The following is a 27630-nucleotide window of genomic DNA, read 5'->3' on the forward strand; positions in this document are numbered from 1 at the left end:
TTTTGTATTTCTCTTATGTTAGTCCTTGGTGCATTTAGTACTGGGGAAATCTTCAGTCTCCTCTTTCTAACTGGAGGCTGAGTGCTGTTTAAAAAAAATAAAGGTGGTTGTAATAAGACTGTGTTTGTGCTCTATCTTGTATAGAGCGGAAAACATTCTTTGGTCTGGATATTCTGTAGTGCAAGATGGTAATACTGGATAAGACTTGATTTATTTCCTACAATCTCTTGTTACTGCTTTTAAAAGAAACCGAATGGACTTAGCAAACAAACTAAATTTTGTAGGCCTATTGCAAATTATTCATAGTTTGTCGAACATAGTAAATGTCAGAACTCATCAGAGTATGAGTCAGCTGTGAATTGGGGAGTTTTGAGTAACTGCCCTGGCAGAAGAATACGTAAGTAAGTAAGTAAGCGATATGGCTTACTGGCTGTAACTCCCAGGGATGGTGAGACTCGCCTGGATACCTTCTTATCTGGGTAAACACCCATACTGAGACCTTCCAACAAAGTCACAAAGTGATGCATGACAGTAGTTGCAATAAATACCAGACATCCAGCCTTCTTGCTCTAGAAGTTTCTCACTGGGTCTTTTCTGGTTCTGAATGACAATGAACCCTGGCGGTTGTCTTCACAGAACCACAGTTACATACATATCTAGTGTTCTATTTCACCCCTTCTTTGAGAGTCACCCGAATAACGTCAAATTTGGGTACTATGACCTTGGGCAATAAATCTGGGCATAACTATAGAGTCATCTGGCTACCAGGTTGTGGACTGCTTTGCAACAAGAAAGGTTAGTATTTTTAGAATTGGGCAGTGCACAGGTTCAGCCGATGAGGTTTGCACCATTCATGGAACAGGTTCCATCATAAGGCATAATAGGGGCTCTTGCATTCAGATGTTTCCTGGACTGTTAGGTGCACACTTCCACTCGGGATAGAAGATTTGTTCGGGGATGAAGTCGCCAGGGTGTTCAGACAATTAGCATACAGTTGGGGTCATAAGGTTACATACGCCTTGCAGAATTGGCAAAATGTTAATAATAAAAAAAAAAAAAATGAGGGCTCAATTTTTTTTTATTTAGTACTGCCCTGAATAAGCTATTTCACATAACAGATGTTTACGTACAACTGAGGAGCTCATACACAATTATTACAAAAGGTGCAAATATTCACTGATGCTCAGGAAGGCAACACATTACATTAAGAGCCAGGGGGGTGTAAACTTTTGAACAGGATGATTGGTGTAATTTGTCTTGTGGACTATATGTAAACATCTGTTATGTGAAATAGCTTATTCAGGGCAGTACTAAATTTAAAAAAGGAATTGTTATGATCCTTCTTATTTATTTTTTAATTTATTGACATTTTGCAGATTCTGCAAGGTGTACGTAAACTTATGACCCCAACTTTAAACACCAATGGGAGCCAAGTCCTTACTGGCTACTGCAGAGTAACAAATAGGACTCTGTGGTCTAGCTGCTGAATTTTGTTTGAATTCTGGCAGAAGCAGTGGTTGAGGTTAAACGGCAGTAGATGTCCCACCAGGCTGCCTGGCTCTGCTAGGGGAACTGCAATCTTCCTTGCCAAACATTTTTCAGATCCCAATTCTGGATGCAGATGCCACTGTCTCTGCAGCCTGTCTGCTGCACTATTGTACAGTCCTGTTAGGTGAGTCGCTCTCATTGAGGCTAACCATGGATAGGCCCACTTGAGGAGCTTATGTGTAAGGTGAAGAAGCTGTTCGATCTCGTGCAACCTTGATGCTTGATGTATCTGTTGCTAGAGGGAGCACCTTCAGTTCTAGCTGGTGTTGTGTTCTGATCTCATACCAGGTGGTCACACACCTCCTGTGGCACAACACTGCCCCACAGCCAGTGAGGTAGAGGTCCTTGGTGACTCTCCAATGGGGTATCACTCCCAAGTGGACAAGACAAGAACATGTGCCCCTCTCAGTGAAATGAGGACATGCCTCTTCCGGTGGTTCTTAGGATGTAGTTGCAGATGATAACCCACTGGATGTCTCAGTTATGTCAAGCCCAAGAGAACTAATCCTGAAGCTGCACCGTCATAAATACTAGCCTCCTCAGTAGGAGCTGGTAGCTGGTATTGGCCTGCGTAATCTACTTTCATGTTGATGAATTGTGTGGCCTGTTTCAGTGTTAGGGAGCGCTTTGAGTTCACTGTGAGACCGAGTGCCATAATGTGACGAACCTACTGAATCATGCTAGCAGTGCTTAGTGATTCCAGCCTCAGTGTAGCGAATCTGGCTAAGGTTGCAGGGGCTCAGCAGCAAATGGTGTGTGGTACAGTGAAGGAAACTAACTAATCCATGGTAGCAGCACTTACCTACAGGCCTGCCAGTCTGTTAGATGGTGGAAAGTACGGAAAAACCCTTACTCAGCAGAAAGGTGAAGGCAGGAGTAAGGGAGGGGAAGAGGCAGGGATGCCTCATTGGTTAAGGCATTGGGCATTGGGCTAATGATCAGAAGCTTGTGAGTTTGAATCCCTGCATTGCCAATTGTTGGGACCCTGAGCAAGGCCCTTAACTTTCAACTGTTCAGCTGTGAATAAGCTGTGACTGTTCAGCTTTACTCCAGCCCCAGTATGCACATTAGTGGAGTCTAGCTAACTTAGTAGGCTCAGGGAGAAAGTGTGTGGTATAGCACTGAACCATGCTAGCAGCACATATGCAGCACACATACTAGACTTTGGGAGATGAAAAGCTAACAAGTCATATGCGGTTAAGCAACTAGCTCCAAACGGGATACGTATGTGGTATATGTGGTCTGAACTGTGTGCAAAGCGAGATGAAGAAAAGGTAAAGATGGCTGTACAATTGTGGTAGTTATTGCAAATAACTCGTCATACATGACTTCATGATTTAACTGGAATTTACAGGAAGTTATCCAGGTGATTCTCACTGCCCCTGGGGGTTAGGAGGGATAAAACAGAATCAGTATTTCAGATCAGGCTGTGAGGTGTGCTAAAAACTCATCAGAATAAGTTCTAATTAATGATTTCCCCGCTTCATATTGTTCATAATGTTCTTTAAAAGGCAACATCTTATTCTACACTTCTAAGTCTTTTATGAGAACCTTACTCAAGTAGTCCTTTTCTAACATCCTGACCACGTTAGACCAGGGCTGTTTGTGCCCTCTATTTTCAAAGAATGAAATGGTTGAGTCCTTCAGTAGGCATAGGGTGGAGGCTTTTCAAAGGGCCCTAATGAGTGAGGGTAGAGCGAGGGTGCGTTTGGAGTGAGCATATAGCCTGAGGTGTCTGGACAGGTGGACTGGGATGGAATTGAAGGGTTGGTATTGTTGGGCTGAGTGGGAGGCTGGCTCTCTTCCGATGGCGACATAGGCACCTCAGGACTGGGCTGAGAAGGGCTGGCTGCTTGGTAACCATTAAGGTGCTGAGGGACAGAAGGACAAGAGTAAGAACAAATAGTTGTTTATAAAAGTTTTCACTCATACAGCTCATGAATGTCTAGTCCACTAAGAGTGAGAGCAGGAGAGAGATGAGTGTGAGTGGGGGTTAGAGGGAGACAGCAAAGAGTGTGTGGGGGTAGGAGAGGGAGAGAGATGAGTGTGTGGGGGTGAGAGAGAGGGAGAGTGATGAGTGTATGGGGGTGAGAGAGGGAGAGAGATTAGTGTATGGGGATGAGAGAGAGAGAGATTAGTGTATGGGGATGAGAGAGAGAGAGATTAGTGTATGGGGATGAGAGAGAGAGAGATTAGTGTATGGGGATGAGAGAGAGAGAGATTAGTGTATGGGGTGAGAGAGGGAGAGAGATGAGTGTATGGGGGTGATAGAGGGAGAGAGATTAGTGTATGGGCGGTGAGAGAGAGAGATTAGTGTATGGGGTGAGAGAGAGAGAGGGAGATTAGTGTATGGGGTGAGAGAGGGAGAGAGATTAGTGTATGGGGATGAGAGAGAAAGAGAGAGCTTAGTGTATGGGGTGAGAGAGAGAGAGAGATGAGTGTAAGGGGTGAGAGAGAGAGAGAGATGAGTGTATGGGGGTGTGAGAGAGAGAGAGAGATAGAGATGAGAGTGTATGGGGATGAGAGAGAGGGAGAGAGATTAGTGTATGGGGTGAGAGAGAGAGAGAGATGAGTGTATGGGGGGTGAGAGAGAGAGATGAGTGTATGGGGGGTGAGAGAGATTAGTGTATGGGGTGAGAGGGAGAGAGATGAGTGTATGGGGGTGTGAGAGAGAGAGAGAGAGAGATAGAGATGAGAGTGTATGGGGATGAGAGAGAGAGAGAGAGAGAGAGATGAGTGTGTATGGGGGTGTGTGAGAGAGAGAGAGAGATAGAGATGAGAGTGTATGGGGATGAGAGAGAGAGAGATGAGTGTATGGGGGGTGAGAGAGAGAGAGAGAGATGAGTGTGTATGGGGATGAGAGAGAGAGAGAGATGAGTGTATGGGGGGTGAGAGAGAGAGAGAGAGAGAGAGAGATGAGTGTGTATGGGGATGAGAGAGAGAGAGAGATGAGTGTGTATGGGGATGAGAGAGAGAGAGAGATGAGTGTGTATGGGGGGTGAGAGAGAGAGAGAGAGAGAGAGATGAGTGTGTATGGGGGGGTGAGAGAGAGAGAGAGAGAGAGAGAGAGAGAGAGATGAGTGTGTATGGGGGTGTGTGAGAGAGAGAGAGAGAGAGAGATAGAGATGAGAGTGTATGGGGATGAGAGAGAGAGAGATGAGTGTATGGGGGGTGAGAGAGAGAGAGAGAGAGATGAGTGTGTATGGGGATGAGAGAGAGAGAGAGATGAGTGTATGGGGGGTGAGAGAGAGAGAGAGAGAGAGAGAGATGAGTGTGTATGGGGATGAGAGAGAGAGAGATGAGTGTATGGGGGTTGAGAGAGAGAGAGAGAGAGATGAGTGTGTATGGGGATGAGAGAGAGAGAGATGAGTGTATGGGGGGTGAGAGAGAGAGAGAGAGAGATGAGTGTGTATGGGGATGAGAGAGAGAGAGAGATGAGTGTATGGGGATGAGAGAGAGAGAGAGATGAGTGTGTATGGGGATGAGAGAGAGATGAGTGTGTATGGGGGGTGAGAGAGAGAGAGAGAGAGAGAGATATGAGTGTGTATGGGGGGTGAGAGAGAGAGAGAGAGAGAGAGATATGAGTGTGTATGGGGGTGTGTGAGAGAGAGAGAGAGATAGAGATGAGAGTGTATGGGGATGAGAGAGAGAGAGATGAGTGTATGGGGGGTGAGAGAGAGAGAGAGAGATGAGTGTGTATGGGGATGAGAGAGAGAGAGAGATGAGTGTATGGGGGTGAGAGAGAGAGAGAGAGAGAGAGATGAGTGTGTATGGGGATGAGAGAGAGAGAGAGATGAGTGTGTATGGGGATGAGAGAGAGAGAGAGATGAGTGTGTATGGGGGGTGAGAGAGAGAGAGAGAGAGAGAGAGATGAGTGTGTATGGGGGGTGAGAGAGAGAGAGAGAGATGAGTGTGTATGGGGGGTGAGAGAGAGAGAGAGAGAGAGAGAGAGATGAGTGTGTATGGGGGGTGAGAGAGAGAGAGAGAGAGATGAGTGTGTATGGGGGGTGAGAGAGAGAGAGAGAGAGAGAGAGAGAGAGATGAGTGTGTATGGGGGGTGAGAGAGAGAGAGAGAGAGAGAGAGAGAGATGAGTGTGTATGGGGGGTGAGAGAGAGAGAGAGAGAGAGATGAGTGTGTATGGGGGGTGAGAGAGAGAGAGAGAGAGATGAGTGTGTATGGGGGGTGAGAGAGAGAGAGAGAGAGAGAGAGAGAGAGAGATGAGTGTGTATGGGGGGTGAGAGAGAGAGAGAGAGAGAGAGAGAGAGATGAGTGTGTATGGGGGTGAATTAATTAAATGAATGAAGCACTGTCACTAACGATGGGATTGACCGCACCCTTAATCATATCTTAGGAATTCCTCAGTAAAAACCCTCGTCGGTTTCATGAACAGGTTTTAAGGAGAAACACTCAGAACTCTCAGTGGTAAGAGAAGAGTTTCTGTGAATGCGGCTTCAGCTGTGCACATTATTACCTGCATGGGCACTGGATAATTGGGGTAAGCAGGCAGGGCTTGTCCAGATGGGCAGAATCCTGCGTAAGTGACCACATGCTGGGTGGGATTATAGAGGATGTGTGGTGGAGGAGCTGGCCTGGGAGACATCTGGGACTGAACAGCTGGAACCTGTAATGCGAGGCATGAGAGGAGTCGTGGTCAGTAGTTTTGTATAACCTATTGTGCAATGCATTAAAAATGTAATACATAATTACGATAGTTTTAATTACGACTCTAATGCAATTGAATATCAAAAAATATTTATTTATAATATTGACTGTTCAAAAGAATTATTTTTAATAACAAAAATAAATGTAAAAATGTTTAATAATAAATGATTATTTAATGTCTGTAACTATGAAAATTTCTTAGAAACATTCCTACATTTTTATCCTCAAAATGCAAGGATCTATCAATCTGCAAACTGCTAGCTAGTCTAGTCTTGGACTACACTCTGATTTAGTGACTTGGACTTGTCTCTGATTTATCGGCATTTGTACTTGGACTTGTCTCGGTCTTGGGCAATGGTCTTGGTCTTGACCAAGAGCTTGTATAATTATTGATCGTGTTGTGTTTTCTTTTTGCTTGCACAAGGTTTGACAAGATGTAATTCCTCCTTCCAGAAAACTTCGCTTAATCATTGGCACAACACGAATGAAGCTAACTAGTTAAGTAAAGACTTGAAAAAAAAGGATTTGATGGTTTTAAGTTTTGATCTTGTCTCGCTTTCGTTTGGACTTGATCTCGGCTAGTCCTGGTTTTGGACTTGACAATGGCGGTCTTCACTCCAGCCCTACTGCTAGCCCCTGCTAGCTTCTGAGCAAAAGCGTCACAGGATTTATTACAGCTCTTCAGAGTCGGCTCCCAACGTTCACCTAGAAAGAAAGTCCTTCAAGAACAACACAAATTTACTACACTATTACAAAAAGGTAAGAGGCCGTAATGGAGAAATCCAACCCTGACTCAGTGTCGGAGGAAAAGTATTTGTTGACGCATCAGTACAGTAATCTTCAGGCAGGTGGCTCTGACTGCAGCAGTACTGACAAACTCAGTGTCTTTAAACCTCTGTAACCTTTATATTGTAGTTATTACATCAGCAGTAGCGAGGGCCATTTTATAGGCAGCCAATTAATCTACTGGTTTACAGGCAGAGCAGAGATGCCTGATAAAATATGACATGAACACACTTATATTTTAAATAGGATAGTTTTTATTTTTCAAATTGGCAAGCTAACTTGCCAAGGTCTTTTTGGCTAGTGGATCCCGTGAACTGTTCACACTGCACTTCTGCTTTATTTTAAAAATAATCAGGCTTTATGGTTATATGAAATTTGCTCTGTTTTTAATGTGAGAAAATTAAGACAAGCTGGACATAAAAGAAGAGATGAATGTGAGCAATGTCACATCCAATCACATCCAGATGTAATCTGATTGGTCCATTTGTTGAAGATGGCACTGACCATTCACATTATGGTTTTGCACTGTGATGGACACAAAAATGTTTAATATACATACATTATTTAATTTTTTTAACAGAACGCTTAAATATGTAGCTGCAGCATGTTATACACCCATTGGCCACTTTATTAGGAACACCATATTAATAGCAGGTGGTACCCCCTTTGCTCCCAGCCTTAATTCTTCATAGCATGGATTCCACAAGGTGTTGGAAATTTTCCTCTGAGATTCTGGTACGTGAGCACATCACATAATTTCTGCAGATTTGTCAGCTGCACGTTCATACGGCGAATCTCCTATTCTACTAATTCGGTGCCGTGTTAAATTTCAACAGAACAGTTAACCATTTAAAAAAAAGGTTTTGAGTTCAGGGGTAGTACAAGGTCTCACCAGATCCTTGAAGGCTCCCAGTATGGCGGCAGTAATGATGCCCAGGAAAACTCCCAGCACATTGAGCACTACGTCAGACCACAGCAGCCTGTGCAGGTGCACCACGTCCCAGCAACTACTCACACCCGTGAACTCAAAGTAATGTGTGTGGTACCCTGGGCTGGAGAGACAAACCCACAAACATTTAACGTTTTTACACCCCATCTGCCTTTATAAAGGGTGTAAAGGCAGCCTAGTTCAAGAGGGAGAGCATGTTAATAGTTACAGTTGCTATATTACAGTGTGATGTTTTTACACTGCAGTCCACACAGCTCACCTCTCACAACTGTATAAATCACAGCAGTAACAGGTGTTTGTCTTCACCTTGAGCTTGCAGTCTTGGTTATAGTTCTGACATACAACCTATGGCAACAGGAAATAAGGGTCAGAGAGACAGACAGAAATAAGCAACAAGACCTTGTCCTATACAACAGACAGACACATAAAATGTAAACGTGCAGCATTTGAATGTCTTCTGGTGCGCAGTGCTCTTTACTGTAATGTGATTATCCCTTGCTTTGGCGTTCCACAGATTAAGAGTTCTGTCACTTTTACTTGCTGTAGGATCCATAAATATGGATGGGGTTGCAGGAGATTTTTTTTATCAAGCCTTATATATGATGTAGTTCTATGCATATATTGATTTATGATTTATTGTACATATTAAATAATAATTTAAACTGTCAGCTTATTATTTTTTTCTCATGTTAATCAAAGTGGCTTTTACACAAGACACTTTCAGCACACGCAGAGGCTATTTAAAATAAAAAATAATCATATTTTTGTGCACCACAGTCATATTGTTAGAAACTTTACAAAATGTGAGAAAGTGAGAATTTTGAACACTTAAAATGTAATCACTGGCCAAAAAAGGCTGAGAACCCACTGGCCTAGTGAATCAGCAAAGCCATGCTGTACAGATTACACCAGCTTCGGTACATGTCAGAGGAAACAGTTCCCCAAATAGAGTCAAACAGACAAGACGTGTGTGTTGTCTGGCAGTTGTTTCTTTAGTTTTGCACTTTGCACAGACGAGTAGTGGACCTGTCACCCAAAAATCTGCTTATTTTTATGACCATCTAACAGAATGTCATACAGGCTTGTTACTGTAATCTATAAACATGAACACTGTAAAATTTATACTGAATGCTGTAAAGTTATGGAGATGGCCATCTTTTCTTATATTGCAGTTTGATGTAATTTTATGAAATGATAAATTACATAAAACAGAGGTGGCTAGTGTCAAAATGCCACTAGGTGGAGTAAGTCTAGAGCTAGTCTAAAAGGACACCACTAGATGGTGCCACAATGAGAGAAGATAGATAAATATAAACAGAAACGTGTATAGCAAAAGTCAAACCTATTGCACATATTCAGTACCATGCATTACTACATATTGTGTGTTACAATTGATAAATGACTTAATGTCATAGACTTTTTGGTCTTAAAATCAATGTACTGTTGCCTTCCGTTATACTGCAGCAATGGTTGCAGGAGCCATGTTTATGTAAACCCTTTAAAGACTGGTTGCTTTCTAATTCAAATTCTAATTAGACATAATTTGTTTTACCTGGTTAGATAAATGACTATATTCAATTACAAAACAGAATTGATTTTTAAAAATCTATTTTGTAACTGAATATGCCCCAAAAAAAAATTGTTTCAGAAGAGCACCTTCCTTAAAAGATAAACTAGTACGAAGTCACCTATCTAGTAAGAGGAAAACTATCTGGCTTCACCAGTCTTTAAAGGGTTTACATAAACATGGCTCCTGCAACCATTGCTGCAGTATAACGGAAGGCAACAGTACATTGATTTTAAGACCAAAAAGTCTATGACATTAAGTCATTTATCAATTGTAACACACAATATGTAGTTTATAGGCTATCGTGCAGCTGTGGTTGCTTCTACATTGGTAGAACTAAGAGGCGCTTGAAGGATAGGGTCTCAGGACACAAAAATGGCATCAGAAAACAGAATATGGACAATCCTATGGCGAGACATTTTCAGGAAGCACATAACAGCAACCCAGACAGTCTCATAGTGGAAGCATTAGAAACAGTAGGTAAAAACGTACAAGGTGGAGATCACTTGAAACTATTATTACAAAGGGAAACACTTTACATATATCAGATGAAGGCAATGGACTTTCCTGGTTTAAATGAAGAAAGTGATTTTAGTTCCTTTCTCTGAAATCATTCATTCACGTTTGTAATGCATGGTACTGAATATGTGCAATAGGTTTGACTTTTGCTATACACGTTTCTGTTTATATTTATCTGTCTTCTCTCATTGTGGCACCATCTAGTGGTGTCCTTTTAGACTAGCTCTAGACTTACTCCACCTAGTGGCATTTTGACACTAGCCACCTCTGTTTTGTCATTTCATTTGAGCAGGCGTGACTAAATTAGCTGCTCTAGGTGAGAGCCCATTTGAGGCAGTTTGGTGGGTGTTTGTGTACCCTGAAGAAGACATTTCTGCCGTGGGTCTGTAACTCATCATTCCCTCTTTATATATATATATATATATATATATATATATATATATATATATATATATATATGTATGTATAATGTGTGTGTGTGTGTATATATATATATATATGTCCCTTTCCAGATACATATACTGTAAGTGGTTTTTACTCACTTCATTGTAGTAGTTGTCATACGCATAACCTGTGCTGCTGGCATAGAACTCGCACCTTCCTTCCATTAGTGGTCTCCTGTCCTACAGTAGAAAGAAAAAGTTTTTATTGATGCAGCAAATTGATTAATTCCTGCAATTAAATTAAAATGTTTTTTTTTTTAAATACAGCATGTCTAACAGAGGTAAAACAAGCAATGTGATGAATGCACTATTATCAAGCATAATAAAAAAAAATAATCAGTCACCTCTGATATTTGATTGCTTGCAGGTAAGCTATATTGAAGCTTTTTAGCAGAGGCTTACACACACCACACAGACTTAATGAACATTAACCAAGCACAAGTTTTGTTTTATTGAATCTGTCTCTGTGGCTTTATTAGAGCAAGATGTTCAGTTCAGCTCCAGGCTGCTGCAGATCCAGTGCACGTGACGTCACATTCAATCTTTCTTACCCAAATAAACTTCAAGAATGGCAGTTACTCATCCTTGAACTGACTAATGATTTCTCATAATTTTACAGCAAACCTAGGGTGTAGACGTTTATAAATTCATGGCCAAATGTGAATGAAGGAAAGCAAGGTAGCTATTAAAACCTACTGGCTGTAACATTAATAAAATGAGCGCATTAAGGGAGTAATCAGACTGCACAGATCTTAATTACCACATTTACAGTAGCAGGAACTGATTCAAAGAATGAATCTAGTTTTAGTATAAATCACAGTTTAAATGTGTTTTTTTTCCATCACTTATAGAAGGCTATCTGAATGCATTAATACATATAGTTGTTTAACTCTGGCCTGTCAAAATGCACCAAAACAGCCATTTAATAAAATCTCCACTTCAGAGAAACACTAACATGACCATTTATCTCTGGCTTTGGTTGTTCCTGTAAGCTGTGTTCTTTACTGGCCATAGATAGCCTAAAGCTTATATACTCCACTGACATAAGACTGTGTATGATGCACATCCCTGAGTGGTGGATTTAGACACAATAAAAAAGATGGAGACCAATCTGTGTTTAACGCATTTGTAATTTCTCTTATACATCGGTGTAATTGTAAATCAGTAGGGAACAAAGTCATCAAAATATAAATCTATCTACCAAATAAACAAGTGGTGTTATGTGATCTTTCTTTGCTTTATTTATGTGCTAATGTTACATAAAAATTCATCAAATTAACATTTTGATTTAACACACCTGGAGCACATATAAAGCATCCCACACACTTCATAGCACCGGGTTTAATATTTCCAAAACTGATTCTGATTACTGAGATTCTGATTACTGAGATTCTGATTACCTCCCCGTTCCCAATAAATGAATGTGTATTAGGACGAGGTCAGGGACAGGCCAGAATGTAGCCTCTAAGGTTCAGTGACTGGACTGCAGTGAGATGGAGGTGTGTGATAGGAGCACTGAGCCACAGTCACCCAGCCGGATGAGACGAGGCTGCTGTTTGATTATATCCACAAAGTTTTATTACCAAAGCTGACACCCAAAACTAGGACGGCAGAAGAAATTGTATGACAAAAGATAAGGAGGTGACATAATTTATGTATGTGCTATATAAGTCTACGCTTGTAGGAATCTGTATACAAAATCTAACATACAAACAATAAATTCTCGTGCTGCTTACAATATACTCAGCGGCGATGATGCCGTCCACAATGGCGCAGAAGAAGCAGGAGATTACGCCCAGGCTGATGAAAATGATGGAGGCCACCAACTGCAAGAGAAAAGCAAGCCATAAACATGGACAGATCAGGAGCTGAAGAACAAAGCAAGAACAATACAATTTGGTCTGGATACAGTATTATATTAGTCTTATTGTATTCCTCTCAATCAACCATAATAAACAGAGCAATCTTAACATTTCATTTCCTGATATTTACAGCTAGATGTGTTAAACAACTTAGGACATGGTGCTTTTGGTGGCAGACCACCCAATTTTTATGTAAGCAAAAGAATTGGAACAGATAGTCTTAAAGTAAATAATATAATATTTGGTGGCAAATCCCTTGCTTGCAAAAACTGCATCAAGCGAGAGACTCACTGACATCATCAGACTGTTGCAGTCTTCTTTTGTGATGCTTTTCCAGGCTTGTACCGCAGCTTCTTTCAGTTGTTTGTTTGTTTCTCCCTCCAGTCTCCTCTTCAGGAGGTGAAATGCGTGCTCAGTTGGGTTAAGGTCTGGTGATTGACTTGGCCAGTCTAAAACCTTCTCCTTGATGAAGTGCTTTATTGTGTTGGCAGGGTGTTTTTGGTCGTTGTCTTGCTGCATGATGAAGTTTCTCCAACTAGTTGCATGCATTTCTCTGTAAATTGGCAGACAGAATGTTTCTGTAGACTTCTGAATTCATTCTGCTCCTGCCAGGATGAGTTACATCATCAGTAAAGATCAGTGAGCTCATTCCAGAAGCAGCCATGCAAGCCCAAGCCATGACACTACCTCCACCATGCTTGACCGATGAGCTCGTATGTTTTGGATCATGAGCAGATCCTTCACAGGTAAAACCCAGGGATGAAGCCAAGAGTACACATTCAGAGCTATTAATTGTTTAAACAATCGATCTAACAAGATACACCTGGACAACAAGAAACACGTGTCACTCACATGTTCCAATATTTCTGATCACTTGAAAAAAACGGTGGGTTCAAACAAAGGGTGCCATGTTCTAAGTTGTTTAACACATCTAGATGTAAACATCAGGAAATGAAAGCTGAAATTCTGATCTATTAGCTCATATTCATCTTTGATCTCAAACCCAAATGTCTTCAGTATATAGCAAAAGAATTGGCCTTGTCATTACAACACTTTCAGACAGACATACAGTATTAATATAACAAAGCCCTCAGGGCTTTAAATAAAAAGAAAATGCACATCTATTTTGCGATTTATCAACCCAAAAAAACAAAAACAAATTCCATTTAGCTTGTGGCTGTATTATTCAAAATTCCACAGCTACAGGAAAGATGTTTCGCACCGACCCTGACAGTCTCATCACCTGATCTGAAGAAGGCTGTGTATGACATCTAGTAAAGTTAGGACAGCTTATTAAGCAGAATGAATAAAACTTGTCAAACAATATGGCAGTTATACTATATATGACAAGAAGAATGAGGCCTTAAATACCGTGGCAAAGGGTCAGTATTAGAGAATAATTATATCAGTTCAAATGTGTGAGATGCCATACATTTGAACTGATTTTTTTTTTATTATTATTAATATCAACACACACTGTTTGACCATTTTATTATTTGCGATAACCATCTGTAGGTAACACACTGACTATGTTAGTATAACATATATCTTCATTTTGTACTGCATTCTTGTCCACACACACACATCCATACATAGCCATGTGTTTTGAAAATGCCCTTGTCTCTCTTTCCTTCGTTCCTAGTTGATAACTTCAATGTCTGGATGTGGACTGGAGTAATAAAGCAAATGTACAGCCTGTGAAACTGTCTGCCAACTGGTCCTTTATGTGTAATTTACTGACCAAAGGCAGCCTGAAGGGCAACACTACACTCAGCAAAGGGCAATCTCATTCACCGATCGGATTCCTCAAACACTGCACAAGCTTATTGCGAATAATGAAAACTTTTACATCTGGAAATTTCTCTGCTTTTCTGAACATTCCCGCCAACCTTACACAGAATCCAAATCAGTTTTTAAGAAATGCATGCGCTTTTTAATGCGTTTTTAATTCCTGGAAAACTCACCAAGCTTCCTGTCAAACTGAAAGCCCAGACTGATCATAAATTTTGCCACTCCTAAAAATCCTGTCCAACTGGGTTTTTTAATCAGGGATGGTTTGTAGAGTAAAATCATTAGTGGATGATGAACAGTGGATGCGGTAAACGCCACTCTTCTGTCCAGCCAAGAGACATTAAGCACATGTGAGCTTGTGTATACTGAGGTAAAATCATGGCTGTGGTCACTCTGAACTCCTCGTCCATCTGCTGGTCTGCCATGAGATTCACTGCGATGGTGCTGTTGATGAAAGTGCTAAAGCTAGAGTCCTTGCAAAAAGGATATTAGCTTTATCCCATAGCTTGAATTATTATTAATATGGTTAAGATGAGTTGAGTAAAGTATGCCCATGGGCAAGACGTGATTTAATGTGTACACCAGTATAAATGTTAAAATGCTTCAATCTAGCACTTTAAAGAATTCTTCAGTTTGTTCAATTCTATGTACAATCAAACAAAGGTTTCCTCTAAAACAGTTAAAGCCTCTAAAACCTTTTTAGAAATGAAGGATAAATGTAGCTCTCTAAAGCGTTCTCCAGTTTGTCCTTCTGGTGAAACCCTTAATGGTTCTATGAAGAACTCTACAACTTATCAAAGAGGACCACTAGCTATCCAAATCCTTTTTTCTAAGAGTACACAGCCATAACATTAAAACCACTGACATGTGAAGTGAATAACATTGATTATCTTGTTACAATGGCACCTGTCAATAGATGAAGGGGTGGGATATATTAGCAAGTGAACAGTCAGTTCTCAAAGTAGATGTGTTGGAAGCAGGAAAAATGGGCAAGCGTATGGACTTGAGCAACTTCGACAAGGGACAAACGTGATAGGTAGACGACTGGGTCAAAACGGCAGATCTTGTGGGGTGTTCCCAGTATGCGGTGGTTAGTACCTACCAAAAGTGGTCCAAGGAAGGACAACTGGTGAACTGGAGACAGGGTCATGGGCACCCAAGGCTCACTGATGCACGTGGGGAGTGAAGGCTAGCCTGTCTGGTCCAATCCCACAGAAGAGCTACTGTAGCAAAAACTGCTGAAAAAGTTAATGCTGGCTTTGATAGAAAAATGTCTGAACACACAGTGCATCACAGCTTGCTGCGTATCACGTTTTCTTTTACATCATGTGGACGGCCAGGTGTGTGTGCGTCGCTTACCTGGGGAAGAGATGGGACCAGGATGCACTGTAGGAAGAAGGCAAGCCAGCGGAGGCAGTGTGATGCTCTGGGCAATGTTCTGCTGGAAACACTTGGGTCCTGGCATTCATGTGGATGTTATTTTGCCACGTACCACCTACCTAAACATTGTTGCAGACCAAGTACACCTCTTCATGGCAAAGGTATTCCCTAACGGCAGTGGCCTCTTTCAGCAGGATAATGCTCCCAGCCACACTGCAAAAATTGTTCAGGAATGGTTTGAGGAACATGTCAAAGAGTTCAAGGTGTTGATTTGGCCTCCAAATTCCCCAGATCTCAATCCAATCGAGCATCTGTGGGATGTGCTGGACAAACAAATCTGATCCATGGAGGCCCCACCTGGCAACTTAAAGGTACTGTAAACTTCTAACGTCTTGGTGCCAGATACCACAGCACACCTTCAGTGGTCTTTTAAAAGCTCTGTTAAAAGCTGCTAAAGCTAAGAAAGATGTACCCTTGAGATTACCACTCCAGTGATGACTTTACAGTTTACAGTTTAGTACTCTTTATTCTGATAGTGTGCTGATGGAAAACCACGTCACATAGGGATATGTTACCTTTATTTAGGAATAACCCTGTCTTATGAGTTTAAAAACAATCCTTATTCCTAAATGCAAGCAAAATTACACCCTTCAGAACTGACTATCTCAAGCAGGGTGAATGTCTGACCAACATTAAGTCTCTTCATTTGCCACCTGCAATCTGTAATAATTCCAAACATAAATAAAGTCCATTGTGCCTAACCAACAATTTCCATGAGTGGCCATTTCACGCACCAGTAGAGCGACAGAGGCAGAGAGAATGGGCCCTGACGGCGAGTTAATGCACATTTTTGGCCAGCTGTTCTCTTATAAAATAGCCACACACTTGCTCCTTTCGTTTATAATGACTTGATCCCAAAAGCCAGCCAATCAGAGCATTTACACTGTCAGCATCTCTACACACCATAGTGAAACAGTTGAGAGAAAATAAAAAGCATCTGTATCACTGCATAATCGTCTGTATCAGCTCAAGGCCAAACAGAATAGCGTGGTCAAGTGATCAATAACACCAGTGGTCACTGGTTTAATGAGAACTGCAGGGTCCGGAGGTAGAATTATGACCCCTGACAAGAACGCTGCTTTGGCCACAAGGTGACCTAGAGAACAGCAAACGCTTAAATATTTTACAACAGAGGACACACACACAACAAAGTAGGATGTATGAGAGAATGTGTTGGGGTGACGTTCATCCTGGTACATCAGCGCTACACATAGTATTAAAATGTATCTTTTCAGTCACTTCAGTGGTACTGTTAAGGGTACATAATTTGTACCTTTAATCTGTATCTTTCACCTGGAAATGTGGCTATAGTGTAGCGTTATTAAACTTATTTAAGGTACATAATTGCACTATAATTGAGTTTTATAATAAAGCTTTAAAGGTACACTATACACACCTTTCTAGGTTAGACATACTTACTGATGGTACAAAAGGTGTACCTCAGCCCCAGTGACAAGAAAAAAAGTACAGTTTAGTACTCTTTTTCCGAAGTGTGCAGGCAGTAGGAAATTCAATACAATTCTGTCTGGTAAGTATTCAGTATTTATTACTGTAACATACAGTCCTGTAGAAATACAAAATTAAAATGAAAGGCATTTCAATTAATTTCTCAACAATTTTGGCATCGTGAAATAGTGTCATTCTGGCAATGCAACCAAAAAGTGGTTGATTTTTATTGCATGAATTCAACTGAAGTCCCAGCCTGAAATATTTCAAGTGATAAACAACAGAATTACACCATAGCACTGTTGAATTTCCAAATCTAAATTTTCAGAAGGTGGTAATTAATTTTCTATAACCCCAGATCTGACAATAATTCAAATCACAGATTTATATTAAAACACTCAGTCTAATACGTTATCGTTTTATCACAACAGCTAATTCACACAGATCTGTTGTCATTGTTAGCAAATTGCTGCTGTGTAAAAGGAGTAACACCTTTATACCACCATAATCAACTTCAGGTGGTAACAGTAACTACACTTCATATGGGACCACATCACACCACCTCATTGCCTACAGAGCACTCACAGCAGAATCTCTGAAATATTTACACAAATTTCAGAGTTTCTTAGTATTTGGTATGTCCTCTTTTTGCTTTTAATGACAGTGTACACTCGAGCTGGCATGGACTCCACAAGTTTGTGCAAAACCTTGATCCATTTTAATCATAAAATCATAAAATGATCCATTTTAAATCAAATCCATCAGAGTCTCTTCTGAACATATGCTTCAAAGGAAGAGATTAGGCATGAGGAAAATCTGACGTTTTGTACAAAGCAGTTAGCATGCTCAATATCACACCTAGAAATAATGCAGAATCTCAATCAATCAAGTCTCAGACTTTAAGACTCCACTGTATATTAAAATGTTTTCTGTTTTTGTGCATTCCTCTTCAAAGATACAGTCAGTTCCACAAACATTTGGACATTGACAAAGTTATTGTTATTTTAGCTGTCTTTCATCATATATTGGAGTTGAAATTATATAATGAATATGAATATGAATATACCTCAAAGTACAGATATTTATCTTTAATTTGAGGGTATATACACTTATCATCCACTTATATATGGATGTATATACATTTATCATCCTAATAGGAACACATGTACACCTGCTTGTTTATACAGTTATCCAATCAGCCGATCATGTGGCAGCAGCACAATGTATAAAATCATGCAGATACAGGTCAAGAGCTTCAGTTAATGTTCACATGAAACATCATAAGGTGCAAAAATGTGATCTCTGAGACTGTGGCATGATTGTTGGTACCAGATGGGCTGGTTTGAGTATTTCAGAAACTGCTGATCTCTACACAAAATAGTCTCTAGAGATTAGACAAAATGGGGTGAAAAAAAAAACATCCTTTGTGCGGAGGGTCTGCAGGCTGAAACACCTTGCTGATGAAAGAGATCAGAGGAGAATGACCAGACTGGTCACAGCTGACAGGAAGTCTATAGTAACTCAAATAATCACTCTTTACAACTGTGGTGAACAGAAAAGCATCTCAGAACACACAACACATCAAACCTTGAGGTGGATGGGCTACAGCAGCAGAAGACCACATCAGGTCCCACTCCTGTCAGCCAAGAACAAGAATCTGACGCTATCTCATACTGGACTCACACATACTGAACAGTTGAAGACTGGAAAAAGACCAGGTGATTTTTTTCATCTTCAATTGCTGAAGTTGTTCCATAGCTAAATGTGTGTTATTCCATCATTATTTCTCTTACAAGTAAGCAGATAAAAGGTCTATAATTGATTTCAACTGTGGCATTTGCATTTGGAAACTGTTGCTGTTAACTCTTAGACAAAAGACAAATGAGCTGTCACTGCCAGTGAAGCAAGCCATCACTACCCTAGGTTGAAAATTCAGCACACCACATATAGGTGTGGCCAAATCAACTATTTTGTACATTCTTGAAAAGAAAGAATGCACTGGTGAGCTCAGGAACACCAAAAGGCCTGGAAGACAACAGAAAACAACTGTGGTGGGTGACAGAGATGGTATGTATGGAACTGGTTCCCTTGTATTTATTGATGATGTGACTGCTGACAAAATCAGTAGTATGAATTATGAGGTGTATAGGACTATATTATCTGCTCAGATTCAACCAAATGCTTCAAAACCCATTGGACCTTAATCCATTTGAGCTGCATTTCACTTGCTGAAGGATAAAAAAAACACCCCAAGAACAAGTAGGAACTGAAGACAGCTGCAGTAAAGATCTGGCAGAGCATCACCAGGAAAGGAACCCAGTGCCTGGTGGTGTCTATGGGTTCCAGGCTTCATCCACTCATTGACTTGCAGCCAAATATTAAAAATGACAATTTAATTTATAATTGTTAGGAATTACATGTACAAGTTACTGTAATTCCTACACCGCTCACCGGATTTGGATATAAATACACTCAAATGAAAGCTGAAAGTCTGCACAATATTCATGATTTATCCATATATTTTGGGCCTGACTGTACATCATAACTGTTTTGCTGGAAGTGTTACATGGATTCTAGACTTTTTAAATCATGCTGTGTTGGTGATTTAGTGACTTTAAGAATAATGAGTAGGTATTATTGGTGTTAACCTCAGGCTTCCACACTATACCGCATTATTTTAATTCTTAAGGCATCGAATAAACATTTGATGATACCACTGACCCTGCGTCACTGAACTCAGAATTTCCGAATGATGACGGCATAGAGGAGGACTATTTAAAGTATCAATATTATTTTTATACCAGTTATCTCTCTTTTTTCAATAATAATCAATTTTTAATCAATTATAATCAATAATCGTTTCAATTCATCGTACTCAATTCATTTCAATCGTTGCCTTTCAAATCGATGCATCAATCCAAATAGATCCAATTTTCCCATTTTCCGATTATTTCAGTACAGCAGAGGAGTGGAAGATGATATGTGGCCTCACTAGCAGGCTACCTGACACTAGCGATCTGGCAGTAGCATGATAGGGCTTGTTGCACATTAATGTGTAAGACAGACTTACACTGCTCCTCAGTGTGACTCGGGGCAAGAATTAGCAGTATTCGCATAAGTTACTGTGTGTGTAAAAGTGTGATTGTATAAGCAACACATTACATGAGTGAAGACATACAGTGCACAATATCAGTGTGGATGAGAATGTGTGTGAGCATCTGTGGGGTTCGGTTACAAACACTGCACCTCTGTGTGAGTATGTATGTGGATGAGTGTGTGCATGTGGCAGAGTCTCCACCATTAAATTTTAAAGGGTGTTCTGGGATCAGTGCCAAGATGATGGGCACAGAGAACAGGTCCTTAAATCAGACAAAGAGATCTCGACAAACAGCCACACTTACATCCTAAATCCCGGTCACAATGTTACCAAAGTGTGGATTAAACCAGCACAATTTTGAAAAAATGAAGAAGCCTTGAATTATACAGGAAGCATTGAGTGTGTGTTGTTGTACGAGTATATGGTAGGTGTTATATGTCAGTGGAACACTGTGTGCTTTTCGAAATTCCTCAGAAATTTGTTTCAGTGGAGAAGGACAGCGACAGTGATATGGCAACTCAAGTTACACTAAAGCCAGTCACCATTAATTAATAAAATGACGACTCCGTTACTGCGGGTAACTAAGGAAGGACACCGGCCTACATTTGTTACGATCATAGTAACAGTACATTCTCTTTAGGTTTGTGTCACATATAGAAGTTTAATATAATATTGTATCGTGTTTGGTTTTGCAATTCTATTTTGAGCAAATCAGAAACTAACATTTCTGATTTTGCTTCATTCATAACATTAGTACTATAACATTCAGGTGCCAATATTACATTTCCAACATAATGTTATTTTATTTTAATAAATTACTAGGTTTGGTTGAGGTCTCTCTTTGGGTGACAGTGCAATCGGGGAAAAAAGACAGGCATAACACACTCATCATTCTTCACAACAGTCTCGGAGCAGAACACTGTATTTCACACCACTGTGGATAATCTCACCTGGATGCTGCAGAGTTGTACCTAAGAGCTGCTGCTGTAATCATAAAGACTGTCCTGTGCTTATTCCAGGACAATCAGCTCATACTGAACATCCTTTCAACACCTACTACTGTTTCCTTTATCTTCTGAACTGAAAGAACACATACACTTACATATATACACAAACACAACTGAACATCCTCCATCCTCTTTGCAAGTTTTTTTTTTTTTGCAGGTTTTTGCACATTATATTATGCTGCTACAATATTTATTACACTGTACACAGGCTGCTACTCTTATGTTTACACTATTTCAGCTACTTATATTGTACTCTTGTACTCTTTGCACTATTCTCACTGAACTCACTTTCAAACAGAACTGTGACTTACTGTGCATATTGTCTATCCCAGTAGTCACTGTACTGTCTTGTGCTGTCTTGTGCTGTCTGCACGTTTGCACTTGTGCACTTTACGTATAAATTTATGTAGTCCCTTGTAGTTCTGTGTTGTTCTGTGTATGTCTTATGTAGCACCTTGGCCCTGGAGAAACGTTGTTTCGTTTCACTATGTACTAACTGGCTGTATGTAGTTGAAATGACAATAAACTCCATTTGACTTGACTTGACTTGACTTGACTTGTACACATGTACACTATAATGATTTATAATCTCACTATCCGGTGTCACCCAGAAGAGGACAGGTTCTCTTTGGAGCCTGGTTCCTCTCATGGTTTCTTCCTCATGTTGTCTCAGGGAGTTTTTCTCTGGCACTGTCACCTCTCATTACGAATCTAAATCGCCAGATTTCAATAAAATGACAATATTTATTGTAAACAGCACTATAAAAATAAAACTGAAATGAACGTAATACATTTTTATAGGCTTAGCACTTGTATCACGAGCAAGCTGACTAGATAATGAACAGTAGAGGGAAAATAGAGTGCTGTCTATAAGGCTGCATTACATTAGGTAGATAAATTATACCATTGATTGTGCAGTCTAAAAGGTCAATGCTTAAAGGAACTCTTGTCAAAGAAACATAATTACGACATTAATTTCAATTTTCAGGATACGCGTTTGCCTTTAAGTTCCTAAACCAAGAAATCATGAATGGTTCCACACTTCCACTCCTAATATTCCCTTAATCATTTTGCACTGTTTTTATGTAGTTACTGGATAAAACGTCATAGGATTTGGAAACTAAATGAAAATAAACGTGCATAAGAAGTGAAATTGGACACAACACCGAGTCTTAAAAACTGGGCAGCAAGAGGAATGATTAAGCTTTAACTAAAGTTTATCTATACATCCTGTTGCAACCATCTTTAAACCTTGTTAAAAAATATTAAGGATTTCATTTAGTCTGTCATGTCAAGAGTAACATAGTGGCTGTTTACTTGCTCAAACCAGTAAATCCATCAGAATTAATATCAGGTTAAGATTTTATTCAGAGCTTAAGGATATAATCGCGGATTTGTTAAACTATGTTGAAAATTAAGTGGTGTAATGCAACTCTAATTTTATCAAATCAACACATGCCTTTAAATGAAACCTAGAAATACACAAGCAATGATAATTAAAGAGTCAAACAACGTTTGAGTATACTGTATCGCTGATTTTTGGCATGTGCTTGTGATACACATATCCCGTGCCTGCTCATTTGGAATTAAAACAGGCTTAAGGTTATATTTAACTTGAAGTTGAGAAATGCTTTTGAGAAAAGCCTATTTAAAGTTCCCTCACTGAGAGAAAAGTTGAGCATCAGTGTTTTCTGGGAAATCCAGCCATTCACCAATGCTAATATAATTCTGCTTGATGCTCGTGCTTAAAGCCATTATCCAATCACAGTGAAGGTTGTTGACCGCGTCTCGACCCAGGCAGTTAACAAAGCAATGCCCATTTATTCTGTAATTTTATTTGTCATGTACTCCCAGGTAAAATGTTATTTGTTTGCAATAAGATCCCTGCATCCTTTCATGTGTAACACAATCGTTCAGTGACAGAAATAAACAGAAGTACCAAAATCAAATTGTGATTGATTCATGCAACATTGCTAATGACAAAAATACTGAGGTCAGAAATAATCGTAAAGAGAGAAACATGCTCTGGAGAAATAACCTAGCAAATCAACCTGCATAATGCGAATTCATTCAGCTTCAGTTCATGGAAACATTTCACCAGGATATGTATGGATTTCACAATGGATTTATCTGATTCTTGCATTTTAAAAATAAAGAAAGGGTGGAGTGTTTTTCTTATTTAGACTGTTTTTGAATACCTTCTAACAGGAAATGATGGAGAGCATATGACTTATTTACAGTAACCAAGGTGAATAAATAATTGATGCACAATCATTGCCTTACCTACGTACAGTGAAAACAAAGGCATGTAAATAAATTGGTAAAACATTAAAACATTAAAAGTCTATTGTAGAATAGAACATTTAGGGAAAAACTGAAAAACATTTTATATATATATATATATATATATATATATATATATATATATATATATATATATATATGTATGTATGTATGTATTCACATAAGGCTAATGTACACCCTATGATCTGACAAGCCAAGTTTCATAAAGACAACCTGAAATCGAAATCTTAGGCATTTTTCCTTTATAATGTCACCTATTTCCAAGTAAAACAAGCTTGTGTGAAACATGTGATGATCTTATTGGTTAATATTTATTTTTCCACCATCAGTATGCGATTGATGATGTAGTTACACATCAGTAGATGTTTAAAGGTGGACAAAAGTTATTACATTTAGATAAACAAGAGTTTTGTGAATGTGAACGTTAAGAAAAGGTCAATTTTTGTATTTCTTTTTTTTTTTTTTTTTTTGTATTTAAAAACTATGTTCAGCACCAGGAAATGAAGGAGCTGTGACTCACCATGGGTCTGCGATTCTCCACCACATTGAGCCCAACGATGCCCAAGAACGTCCCAAAGCTCAGCTAGGAGAACAAAGGAAGAGTTTATGGACAGGTTATGTTTTTAAGTCCTAAAAATCTATAGTCAATCCATTTGTTTATCTAAAGAAGAAATGATGAGAACTGCATGAATCCCAGATCAAGCCCAACCCCACGTTCAGCTCACATCCCTCACACTGATGAAACTATAAGAGACTGCGCTTGTTCAGATGGTTTTACTCACTATAATGCCTGAGTAGTAACCAGCCACTGCCACATTTCCAGTGCGGGTAGCAGCCATGAGGCCGATCAGCAGGATGATGACGGACAGAGAGTGTAAAGCCACAGTGCACCACATCGCTGTGCAACGTCTCTTTGAGTACTGCTCTGTAGGATGATTCAACAAAACACACACACTGTAACTTCCAAACATCTGGGTGCACGACACTAAATAAGGTTCCTCAGCTGTTTTTGGTTAGTTATGAGTTTTCGCTTTCTAAAGAGGTTCTACTTAGAACATTTCCTCAAAGGGATGTACAGTTCTACATACAACCTTTAAGGGTTTTCCAAAGGGTTCTACCTTGAACATTTTTTTAAACAGAAAGCTCCACTGCAGGGTTTAAATACAGACTTTAAGGGTTCTTCAGTGGGGTTCTACTGGGAACCTTTTCTAAAAGGAGAAAGCCTCTGCTGTAGGATTTTATATGCAACCGTTCCCCAAGGGGTTTACTTAGGTTTTTTATTATTATTATTAATTAATTAATTAAATTTTTTTTAAGGAAACCCCTTGCAGTAGGCTTCTGTATACGTTGTTTAAAGGTTCCCCTCTAGAATTCTTCAACGTTTTTTCTAAAAGATTTGTTCTGATATTATCATTTATCAAATACATATACTAAATCCTAGAAATCTAGTTCAGACTAATCAAAAAAATTTCAAAAAGTCAACATTATGTGAGATAGAGAGAATTTTTTTTCAGTTTGAGAAATCCTTGAAATTGAAATATTCAACATTTGAGTACTTTTCTCTTTAAAGATGTATTGTCATTCAAACACTATGCTCTTAAGAGCATTAATTACTGACCAACGTCTGACAGCGACCCAGCTTACTCCTCGAACTGCGTCACCATCCTTATGATATTCGGTGTACAAAATCACTCAATCAGTTTTTTTTATACTTATGCCAGAGAAATAAGAATCTTGTATTATTTATTACTACTGTTAATGGTAGTCACCGTGAATTCAGACATTTGGACTGTACTGTAACTAGAGCTTGAGTTAAGGTGGGGATGTGAGGAGATACTTTAAAAAAAATAAATAAAAATAAATAAATCCTGCCATCCCTGTTTCCCTCCTTGGGATTAATGTTGTTAAGTCTCTTCAGATGTCAATCAATGCATAAGTCGCTTTGGTTGTCAAACATCCAGGTGCAATCCAGGCAACGCAAGATGTTAATACAGCAGTAAATTTCAGTTTATAATCTTGGGAGATGTATTAAGCATTAAAATTTAATCGTATTATGTCACATTAACTCTGCAACTAACTGATTCATAGCTAGATTTTTGCCATGCTCCAGGGTAAGACAGTCAGTATCCCATCAGCTCAATGCACCAATCCCTAGGTATATTTGTTTATAAATTTACAATTAGACCAGCAGAACAGCATGACAATGAACATGACAAAGTTTTCTATCATTCAGATGTTGACAGAGCTTTAACATCAATGTCACTGCCATATTACACAGGTAAAGAGTCTGATAAAAAATAATATATGAGTAAACACCCATTCCTGATGTAGCACATGTAATTCAACTGTAACAACGTGCACAAATACCACCTACGCTGAAAACGTTCCTCATACTGTAGCCACAACGAATGTGGTACTTATCATTGCTTATGTCTTATCTGAAAATAAGAAGATAAGCAAAAAATAAGCAAAAATGCATACATCATAGGTTTAAATTGTTTGTAAATGTGACTAAGCCAGATGTTAAAGGTTTATATGAATAAACTTTCAAGTAACCTACATAAACATACACACACACACTTATATATATATATATATATAAATGGAAGAGGAAACAGATTAAAAACTGAGAAACATATACACATATAGAATATAGTCCTATAATGTTAGTCCTACCTAAAAAAAAAAAAAAACAACCTCCTCATAAGGAAAAGAAAAGCATTAACACTCAGTACTTTATTATTTCTAATTCACAGTCTGGTGACTGTTCAATACTAACAAGAAGAGTCTTTAACTTTAAGTGGTGAGCAATATGAAGTACATGAATACCAATGTCTCTTAGTTTTACTTAAACAATATATTACGACGATATAAATGACATAAATAAGTGGTTTACTCGAAGTGAAAATGGTTAACTTTGCTGTAAATGAGCTAAACTGCACAGAGTGATTCAGAGAAAGACTGAAAAGAGCAGTAAATGAACACAGCATTGTTTCAGGCTGCTTACCTGACGAGTCTGCGTCTGTGCTCGGGGTTACCGAGGGCTGCTGCATCTTTCAGTTGTTTTAACCACCAAAAGAGACGAAATTCTAAAACAAAAGTGTTAAATTATTCTAAATATATTAGTTTTCTTTCCTGGGTAAGGAGTTTTGGGAAGAAGCCGAGGCTGGTGTGTGAGCTAAGCCGCCTCTCAGCGTTCCTCAGGCAGGTGTGCTGCTTAACTGATGCGCGGGGTGCGTTCACAGAGCCCGGGTGTACCGTTACTGTTACTGTTACTGTTACTGTTCAACACCAGACAGAGGCGACACCTCACGGCTAAAGTGCTGCATTTACCAAACTTCCTACTATATAATACCCGGTGAAAAGATTCTGAGCTGGCCCTGAATGTTTTTAATGCAAAATTAAAACCCAGAAGCAATGATGTTGCTTTACTTTTATGCATGAAGGTTGTGCATTCATTTATTAAGATCCATTAAGAATTTCATGAAATTGAGATGGGGCCAGCAGGGCTAAGCCTCTATTTGGCATCCACATCAGATTATTTGCCATCAACAAATGGAGATTTTTATTTATTTATTTTTTTTTTGAAGATTTTTGAAGAACAAAGTGCAACAGCTTGGTTATTAAAAAAAAAAAAAAAGGGCACGGAAAGAAGTGAGGCTGGGACTGATTTCTTTCTATCCCAGACTGTAGATTCATACAGACCGTCAGTGGTGTGAGGTGATTACACAGAGTGAAACAACCCCTAGATTTGATCTCCATTTGGGCTGAGCTTCCCAGCCATCTCGCACACACAGAAGGCGACGCATGTGCGATACAGTTGCAGGTGCAATGACTGTGAACGAATGTAGATTTACTCTATCGTCTTTTCCCCCCAAAATGCACTTGGAGGAGAAACTAAAAGTAGACAGATTAAGCACAAATTACACAGAAGCACAGAACTGTAATTTTAGTGTTGTTTTGTTTGGGGTTTCATGTTTGGTATTTAGATGAAACACCAAACAATGCTAGTCGAGGATTAGAGTTGAAACTTCTCTCTCACACACACAAACCCACAAACGTAATTGCCCATCTACCTTTGTGCGTGTATGTAACAGCTTGCCTCACATCATCATTATCATTATTATGCCATCAATGAGACCTTTTGATATTATGCGATGCTCAACACTAGCAGTTTCACTGCTGAACTACTGATGATATATTTCAGC

At 39.4% G+C, this 27630-nt stretch overlaps 1 protein-coding gene across 1 annotated transcript; it reads right to left on the minus strand.

The window, feature by feature from the left end:
* Positions 1-109: 109 nt before the first annotated feature.
* LOC113537602 (transmembrane protein 255B) lies at positions 110-27557 on the minus strand. Its single transcript, XM_026932176.3, has 9 exons — positions 26430-27557; positions 24205-24347; positions 23943-24005; positions 12212-12301; positions 10575-10655; positions 8206-8291; positions 7890-8049; positions 6021-6170; positions 110-3419 (listed from the first exon to the last, which is right to left on the minus strand). The coding sequence occupies exons 1-9, from the start codon at positions 26473-26475 to the stop codon at positions 3192-3194; spliced, it is 1047 nt and encodes a 348-aa protein (XP_026787977.1). The 5' UTR covers positions 26476-27557; the 3' UTR covers positions 110-3191.
* Between the last annotated feature and the right edge of the window lie 73 nt (positions 27558-27630).

The sequence above is a fragment of the Pangasianodon hypophthalmus genome, chromosome 26 (genome assembly GCF_027358585.1).
Source record: "Pangasianodon hypophthalmus isolate fPanHyp1 chromosome 26, fPanHyp1.pri, whole genome shotgun sequence".
Taxonomy (NCBI): Eukaryota; Metazoa; Chordata; class Actinopteri; order Siluriformes; family Pangasiidae; genus Pangasianodon; species Pangasianodon hypophthalmus.